Source organism: Lytechinus pictus, chromosome 15, assembly GCF_037042905.1.
Source record: "Lytechinus pictus isolate F3 Inbred chromosome 15, Lp3.0, whole genome shotgun sequence".
Taxonomy (NCBI): domain Eukaryota; kingdom Metazoa; phylum Echinodermata; class Echinoidea; order Temnopleuroida; family Toxopneustidae; genus Lytechinus; species Lytechinus pictus.
In genome coordinates this window covers 6,763,404-6,772,481 of record NC_087259.1, presented here as the reverse complement: position 1 = coordinate 6,772,481, position 9,078 = coordinate 6,763,404, and the positions used below count along the sequence as shown (strand labels likewise).

The 9,078-nt window shown below is 37.2% G+C and overlaps 1 protein-coding gene across 1 annotated transcript; it reads left to right on the top strand.

Annotated features, from left to right (window-relative positions):
* Positions 1-1,848: 1,848 nt before the first annotated feature.
* Positions 1,849-8,410, top strand: LOC129278230 (early estrogen-induced gene 1 protein-like). Its single transcript, XM_054914439.2, has 5 exons — positions 1,849-2,025; positions 3,419-3,663; positions 4,217-4,334; positions 5,740-5,809; positions 6,463-8,410. The coding sequence occupies exons 1-5, from the start codon at positions 1,878-1,880 to the stop codon at positions 6,506-6,508; spliced, it is 627 nt and encodes a 208-aa protein (XP_054770414.2). The 5' UTR covers positions 1,849-1,877; the 3' UTR covers positions 6,509-8,410.
* Positions 8,411-9,078: the final 668 nt, after the last annotated feature.

The window sequence follows — 9,078 nt, the reverse complement described above, 5'->3', positions numbered from 1 at the left end:
GATCAAAGGTTTACTCATAGTCATAGACAACCTGTTTGTATACAAATATTTCACCTTATCCATTTGTGCTTTTATCAACATATATTTGATGCGAGTATCTTGTGCTAAGAAAGACTGAGTGGGAGTGTTTCATGGGAAATGTGTGTCTTGTTGGACATTTGATATCTGAGGATGAATATTTGACGAGGACGAAGCTATTTGAAATGAAGAATGATGGATTAGTGGAGGGAATAATGTAGGAGACTATTTAGTGAATAGAGGTGTGAAGGAGAGACAGTAGTCTGCAGACACAGACCCTGATGAAAAGAAACTTTGAACAACAAGTGGGTCTTCACTCTTCACACAAAGACTAACACAAATAAAACTTGCTGTTTCAATAGGGCCTTCAGTACACTATATTATAAATGTAGGCTTTATATTCAGACCCCTTTAACTCTAGCTAAGGGTTTGCACAGGACACTACAGAGACAGGAAGTATAATGTGACATGATGTGGAAGTTTTACTTGAAAGAAACTAATATGCATTCAAGATTAAATATACAAATTTGCTGCTGATAGTATGTAGATCAAATAGTCTTATTCGATATCTGAGGATGAATATTTGACGAGGACGAAGCTATTTGAAAGGAAGAATGACGGATTAGAGGAGGGAATAATGGATGAGACTACTATTAGTGAAAAAAGGTGTGAAGGAGAGATGGTAGTCTGCAGGCACAGACCCTGATTGAAAGAAAACTTTGATCAACAAGTGGGTCTTTACTGTTCATACAAAGACTAGCACATATTAAACTTTCTATTCCAATAGTGCCTTCAGTACACAAGTCATTATAGGCTCGGCATTCAGACCCCTTTTACTCGAGCGAAGGGTTTGCACAGCAGACGAGTGAGACAGGAAGTAAAGTGTGACATTATACAAAAGTTTTACTGGAAAAAAATGTAAATGTAATTTATGTAAAATGTAAATGTATGTAATATGCATTCAAGAGTGAATTCAAATTTGCTGTTGAGTGTTGATAGTATCTAGATCACATTCGTCTGTAATAATAAATCAGTTAATGATTTGTTGCAAGAAGTAGAAGCAGAAGACTAAACTGAAATAAGCATCTTATTACCAATGGCCCATATTCTGAAATCAGGTTTAACTTTATAAACTCGGGTTTAAAGTTGTGGTTTAAGTATGGATAGCCAATTATTACATAAATCACTAACAGTAGAGATATCATATTTCAGCTCATTTGGCTCTCAAATCATTCATAATTGTCTAGGAAGTATAGATGATTGTCTTCACCATCGATGAATCAGGAAAGAGCACAGTAAACATAAGAAACATACAACTTAATCAAAATTTTGACACTTCTTGGCTTCCCATAATTTTAGCACAGAGTTAGACCATGGTCTAAGTTAAAACTGACTTCAGAATACAGGCCAATGAGAAGTGACTTCAAACATTTGTGAAAGGTGCTGTAGATGTAAATGCCTGATCATTTGTAAATAAGTGATTTTCTTTTTTCTTTTTTCATTTTCATATAACAGCTTTATAGTGAGCAGTAATAACAGCAGCTCTCAAATAGCGATTGTGGTATTGTGTGTTCCTACTTCATTTTGATGGATGGGATTATTAGGTCCATGGTAGGGTATACATGACTATGTTACAACATGGGAATAATGAGAATCTTTATGTCGTTAAAAAGAACGACAGCTGTCAGGACTAATAATATAAAACAGTTATATTGTATTCTTTTACTTTTAGCTTAACATGATAACATTGTCGCTAGTATTACTGCTATCATTTTCATTTCAGAATACACCTAACTTAATTGCTTTGATTTTCTCTCTCATTCAGGCCGGATTTCAAGCAGCATCAGTTACCGTGCGACATGACAGCAGAAACGTTACTCGTGGGTAATTCGTCGGTACGGAATGGTGATGAGCTAACAAGAGGGGGCAGTATAGCTAGCAGTAGTACGTCAAGTAATAGTACAAGGAGCAAAGGCTCAAAACACAGACCGAACGTACTCACATCAGGTATGTCGTGTCATTTTGAATTCAAAATTTAATAATATCCAACTTAATATCCAAGTCCTTCTTTAGAAGCGCATAGAGACGTATTTATAATGTGTTATGCGCTATACAAGAACTGACTATTATTATTATTATTGAAAATGTTGGAAAAGTCAGGGGCAATTGCCTCCCAAGAAATAATGCAATATCTATTTGGTCTAGTGGTACGACTCTCGTCTTTCAATCAGAGGGACTTGGGTTCGAATCCCAGCCGTGGTGCGTTTTCCTTCAGCAAGATATTTACTCACATTGTGCTGCACTCGACCGAGGTGAGGTTAATGGGTACCCAGCAGGATTATCTCTCTGAATGCACAGAGTGTGAGAAGGTAGCTCGAGCTAAAGGCGGGGTAATAGTAACAATAATAATAATGCACCTTGGAATATATGCCTTTTTATACCCCTTTCATAAACCCATCCTCCAATTAGCCACGTAAGAGTAATGCGGATAATTCAATAAAAATTGCGTTCACAAACTCCGAAAATAATCTGCACTATTTTTACGAACGCCCGTCCTGAAAAAGGCGGATAATCGTCATGACTGCACACGCCCCCTCTGAAGCGGTTGTGTTGGAAAAGGGTGACCTTGTGACCGCACCAAGGCAATTATCCGCATTGTTTGGAAATGCGTTCATAAAGTAAACATCTGGTCCCGATGCCGCTATTATGCGGATAATTGCAGCATCAAAATAATGCGGATAACTCTGGTCCTCCTCCGATTTTACGACCAAATTATGCTGCTATTAGCCGCATAATTGGGTTTATGAAAGGGGTATTAGATTGATGGCGCTATATAAATTCCTAATGTCCATTATAAAAATTTTGAGTATTGTATTGCTTTTCAAGTCATTAGAGAACCCTACAGCAACAACCCTGTAAAGATATGTGTTAGGTCTCCATTAAGCTGATATCACCCCCTCCCCTAAAAAAAAAGAATGAATAAAGAAATGAACAAACAAATGAATCATGATTAAAGTAAACTTAAAATTGAATTAAAGTGAATTTAGGGACTTTGTTTAAAGAACCCTAATGTCAGGTTTCTTTAAAATTGTAGCAAATATTTTGCAATTTTGAATATTTGATTGTTTATTTTGGAAGTCTTCACAGTCCGCTGTTCCCCCTTTTATTATTTTAAATTCAATATTTATTTTGCAAATAAGATATAAACATCATACAAAGTAACATTAAAATATGAGTTGATACAAATCACTTGAGTGGTTTTCCATGAAGGTTATAAAAACCTGCGAGGCTGGATTGCCAAAAACAGTGTAAATATAGCATTAATAATATTGATACACCACAGAATCTCCTGTCGGAATTATATTCATCGCCCCTTTTTTGCCTCTCTCCCTGTGCACAGGTCTAGTATCGCCCGCCGAACCCGAAGCGCGCATTTCGGAGGAGAGCTTTGAACTCGGTCATTCCAGGTCGTCGAGCTATAACTCGCAGCAATCGAGGGCGAGCGGGTACAGCAGCGCGCACTCTGCGTCATCGGGAGGCTTCACCACGGAGCACTTCTCCAGCGCTACCAGTCTGACAGATCTACCGGAGAAAGAACAGATGAAGGATGCCTGGAGAGGGACAGGAACCAATGAAAGGAGAAGGGTAGGTTTGAGAATAATGCTGATAAAATGGACTTGGTGGCTCAGTGGTAGAGCGCCTGCCTCACGAATGAGAGGTCGTGGGTTCTATCCCCGGGAGTCATACTAAAGACTTACAAAAATGGGACCTGTCACCTTCTGCTTGCACTCAAAATTGAGATTGGGGAAGGTTATGATAACATTACGTTATGCAAGGCCTGTTGGTTGAGCAGTTTCCTAACTGAAGTTGTTTCCCAAGGTGATTAAACATTATTAATAATGTTATTTTATTATTAATTGTTGCCATGTAAGGTTGGAATTCCAAAGTGGCACGAGCATCGTTTATCAATATCTTACACTTTCTCTTGATCTACCAGAGAGAGAATAAATAAAGGTTGTGGATGAACGGGGATGGGATACAGTGAAAGGAGAAGGGTTGTTTGAGATTAATCCTAATAATTTCTGCCGTGAGGTCTGAAGTTGGGATGCTAGCATCCATTGCCAATATTTCCCTTGGCAATACATTGTTTAACTTAAATTGCCATTCAGCTTTATCAATTTGGTTCTTTCTCCACCAGAAACACGCCGAAGCAGAGGAGTCCCAGAGACGATTAGATAACACGAGAGTGGACGCAGATGAAGTTATCCAAGGTATCATCAACCAGCAGGACTTCCAAGCAGATGAGATGTCAGGTGGTAGGTTCATGGCTTTTGAAGCTGTACCAAAGAGACATACAATTGATATTTACACATCTAATTGTAACTTTTTGTACATGGTTTTCCAGACTTGCAGTTATCTTTTCATGTAACAGGGCCCCCTGTTCCTTTACATACAAGTTATCACGATGCTATCCTTTACCAACTAATGGTCACTAGCTCGGCTTATACATGTAGGTTAGCTTGAGGATCGGTATACAACACTTTTGCATAATCTGGGGAGCGTTTTATGAACATTTTCGTCTGTCAACTTTTTATGATTTCGTTTGGCCGAGTAGAACTGTTACTATGGTAACTGTCTGATAAAATGTCTGACAATTCCTTTCATGAAACGCTCCCATTTTATCCGACAGTTACCATAGGAACAGTGCTTCTCAGCCGATCAGAACCAAGGAAAGATGTCAGATCTGACAACTTGTCGGACAAACCTGTTGGTGAAACGCTCCCCAGGTTATGCAAAAGTATTGTATACCGATCCTCTTCTAAGTCGAATATCTCGCTAAGAGTGGAACAGTTTCTGTGGGTCCAGAAGATTTGACTTCTAAGGAAAGGTTTCCTATACCATGTTATCCTTGATTTAGATTGTTTTTGTATACAAACATAATGATAAACTGTTACTGAGCTTTGCCACGTTTTATCAGGCAAGTCCTGTTTTTTCAGACAGTTACCATAGTAACAATGCTACTCATCCAATCAAAATTAAGAAAAGTTGTCAGGTCTGACTAAAATGTTGATGAAACGCTCCCCAGAACTTCTGAATTTTCTCTGATACGTTGAAAAAATTAAATTAATAGGGTTTTAATTTGTAATTTTCACCCATATTCACCTGGATGATGAGTTCCAAGTGATATGTAAAGCCCCAATCTAATATAAAGCAACAGATAGATCAGTGCCCAACACTTGGTTTAATGTTCAAGCTTAGTGAGACAATAGCTTAGATGGTGCTATGCTCTTAGACACATATCTTTGAGTCACAAGACAAACCCATGATGCAAGTATTTCATCATGATTACGCGAGTCATGTTCTAAACATCATCAGTTTGTCTACATTGCTTTTAAAAAAATTGTTTTGCTCTATTTGGATGCTATATGTTGATTAGTCCTTCTCCTCCCCCCCCCCCTCCGATGATCACTCCAAAAGTAGTAGAAGTTTTGTAGAGTAGTCGTGGGATTCACAGGATGACTTCTTGGCAGGGACTGCGACGTGAACGCTACTTCTTTCCTGCTTTTGCCACGATTTGTAGTTGTTGTTTTCGTACATCCGTATTGTCTCGTGTCACAATGGCTTTGTATACAATTCTTCCCCGAGGTTTCTTTCTTAGCTTTGCTAGACAATATTTGAACAGTAACTTAATTATTCATAATTGTTATTTTGCCTTTCCAGAGGAGGGGCTGCAGCTTTATATTGCAAGAGATGGTTCAACAGCACTAGGGAGTCAACAATTAAAAAACAGGTGAGTCAAAAGTAGAACTTCATAAATGGTACACAAAATGTATTCAGTTCAGTGAACAGATATGTCCTGCACAGGGGCAGATCCAGGAATTACCGGGGGGGGGGGGGGGGGGGCCTTTCACAGAAAAAAATGGACAGACCCCTCCCTCCAGAAAAGGGGATTATCAACACTCATTGGGAGTATTTCTGTGTGAATAAAAAAAAATTGGACACAAGCCAAAAATAAGAATAAAAATTGGATTGGGCACCTGGGACCCATAACAAAAAGCTAAGCAATCATCGTACATCATTTTTCTACAATTGATTGCATTGACTGCAACGTACAATTAATCATGAAAATCAAGCTACGATAAATTTGCTAACATTTGTGTAACGGGACTGGTTGTTTACTCTGCCTGAGCAAAAGTGATTTTTTTTTTAATTTCTGTTTGACTTTTGTGGTAAAGTATTTTCAAAGCCTTGCTTGAAATTAGTGTTAGCAATTTATGGATATGTGAAGAAGAAGGAGAAGAAAATAAAAACTCTTTGGAAGTTTGTTCAAGTGAATGACTGTGTTGCACAGTGTACCAATGAATCCAGCTTTATTTTTTATTTACATATTCATTGATCATTCACACCTTTTTTTTTTTTACTTCCCCACTTTCTACATGGCAGAATGTCAGCAGGTACTTTTGAGCCCGTCGTGATAGACCAGAGATAATGCTGCCTCCTGATTGGTGCACGTACACCTGTACTCTGCTGTAATTGGCCCTTTCAAACGTGGACATCTACTCGTGAGGGGGCGGAGCCATCTATCACCTTACTCGAGGTTGCTACATCTGTCTCTCTGTTTCCTTGAAAATCATCAATCGTCACCAGTAATGTTCTTTGTAAAAGTTGGCTTTTGTTTGCCGGGTGAGCGGACGGGATCTAATCTCTACAGCCACATCAAATTGGCAATCATTAATTGAGTGTGGCTTTGCAACCATTTGAATCATTTGATGAAGTACTGTGATTTATGAGATTTAATTTCAGATGAGATGTCAAAGGTCACCTCTAAGAAGACGAGAGTGACAAGGATGTTAGAAGTTCAGAAGGACCACACAATGCTTTCATGACGAACAGTGCAAGACTCTTTATAGTATTCTAATCATTGTGTATGGAGATGCCCATGTTCAGTCGCGTTAACCAGTTGGCTACAGGACAAGCATGTTCCCTGTACAAAGTCGGCGGGATTTACAGATTACAGTAGTCAACGGGTCCTCTTCAAGTCTCGCGTTCTCCAATTTAGTGATGCTTAAGTGCTATAAAGCTTTCTATTAGCAAAACCAAATCCAGTGAAGGACATAGGTGGATAATTCTATATGGTCTTAAGTGATCATCCTGGTTTTAGCATGATTGTCCTGTAAGACCATGAATGGCTCTATCATTTCCTGATAGAGAGACCTAACTCCAACCAGTGAAATTATTGTGGAAATTACAAAAAGATAGTAGTTTTCATGTTACCTGTAATTTTAGCTGCCGTGAGCAATGCAATGCAATGCACCTAAATCAAGTAAATAAAAGCCATAAAAGGATCCCTATGTATTAGGAGTAAAAAAAAGTGCTTTTCAATTATATCTTATAATTTTTTGCTTTTTAAGAAAAGGAATCAATGATCTATTTTCAATGAAATAGTTCCTTATTAAAAAGTTATTTCAATCAGACATTTATATGATAAATCATAGATTAAATTCATGTGGTGATATCAGTTTGGAGTTCACTTTTATTCTCTTTTTTTTGTCACCACTTTGGGATATTAATAAATTTCATTTTATATCCTCTTGATTCTGTACTAAAAAAATGGTGCTGAGCTCCGTTGCTTAATTTTTCTTGCACCAAGTAGTATGAACAAGCCAGGACCTTACTCTATATACAGTAAACACCCATTCTGTGAACAGTATAGAATATGTCGATGTCCTACAATATGGAATTATGGATGAAATCTCGAGTGTGAAATATGTGAATTGTCTGTTTAAGTGGGTCTACTGCAATGTTTCATGTTACTCCTGCATTGCAATAAGAATCTAGATATTTGGTTCTTATGAAGGAAAATTGTTAAAATTTATCATATATCTTCAATTTCCCATCATGCTTTCTTCTATGTATGCAGCCGTACATTTTAGGGTCCTTATGCTGTCAATGATGTTATGTATTCAGTTTCCTACTATCTCATATACGAGGATTGTTATATGTATACTTTGTTTATTCTACTGATAATCTGATTATCCCACTAATCTCGCTTCCCATCTGCTCGGATTTGATTCCTACCCATAATCCATTTGAAGCTTAAATAATCCCCAACATTTATTATAATCTTCTTTTCATACTAGTACCGGTAATTGTATGGTAATCATAAGTGAAGCAGCAAAAAAAACAAAAACAAATTTTCAAAAGGTGTTGTACTAAACAATGCTTTTTTTCCTCTCCAGTTGTAAGGGAATTCCTATTAAGGGAAGGGATGTAATAAGAATTATGAGCATTTAAATTATTGGCATATAATGTTGGAAAAGTATTATATATTGGTAGTAAAAAGATTGCTTATCAGCTCCCTTCCTGATCACGTGCAAGCTACGGCACTAAACAGCTGCAATGTTTGGGTCTCACATTAATGTGTATTAATGGGACTAACCCTATGGTCCCATCCATTAATTTCTGTGCATTGATCATGTGACTCCCTGCAGTCTTTGTTCAAATACTTATTTTAGGGATTCCCAAATATAACCTATATACCACTTGAACTCTTTTTTTTTGCATTGTAATCAACATTTTGCAATTTATTTCATTACTCAATTCCATATATGTAACTAGAACTAGTGGTCTTCTGAAGAAGGCAAGCAAATCTTGGGAAGAAAATGAATTGAATCAAAGCAGAAAAGTGATTTACAAATGTTAGTTACAAGCGAAGAAAAATCTTTCATTTGCCAATCTTTCATTTGCCAGACATGGAATTCCAAGCTGTTCTATTCATGGTTTAAATGCTTCCATTTTTGTATTTTATTATTTTGCTAAAATGCAAACTTGTTGCTTCCTTTGCACATTAATTTGATTTGTACTGACATCTCTTCTGTTTTGATAAGTGTGTTTAGAAATCTGTTTTTTGCTGTGAATTATGTGTGCTGGTTATCAACAAATTGTTTACATACTAATCTTCAGAAAAATAGTTCCCTGTAAAATTGTGCTATGTTTTATTGAGTGAGTCAGAAAAATAATCAGCTTTGCACCTCAAAAATCACAAATTTGATGAACAAC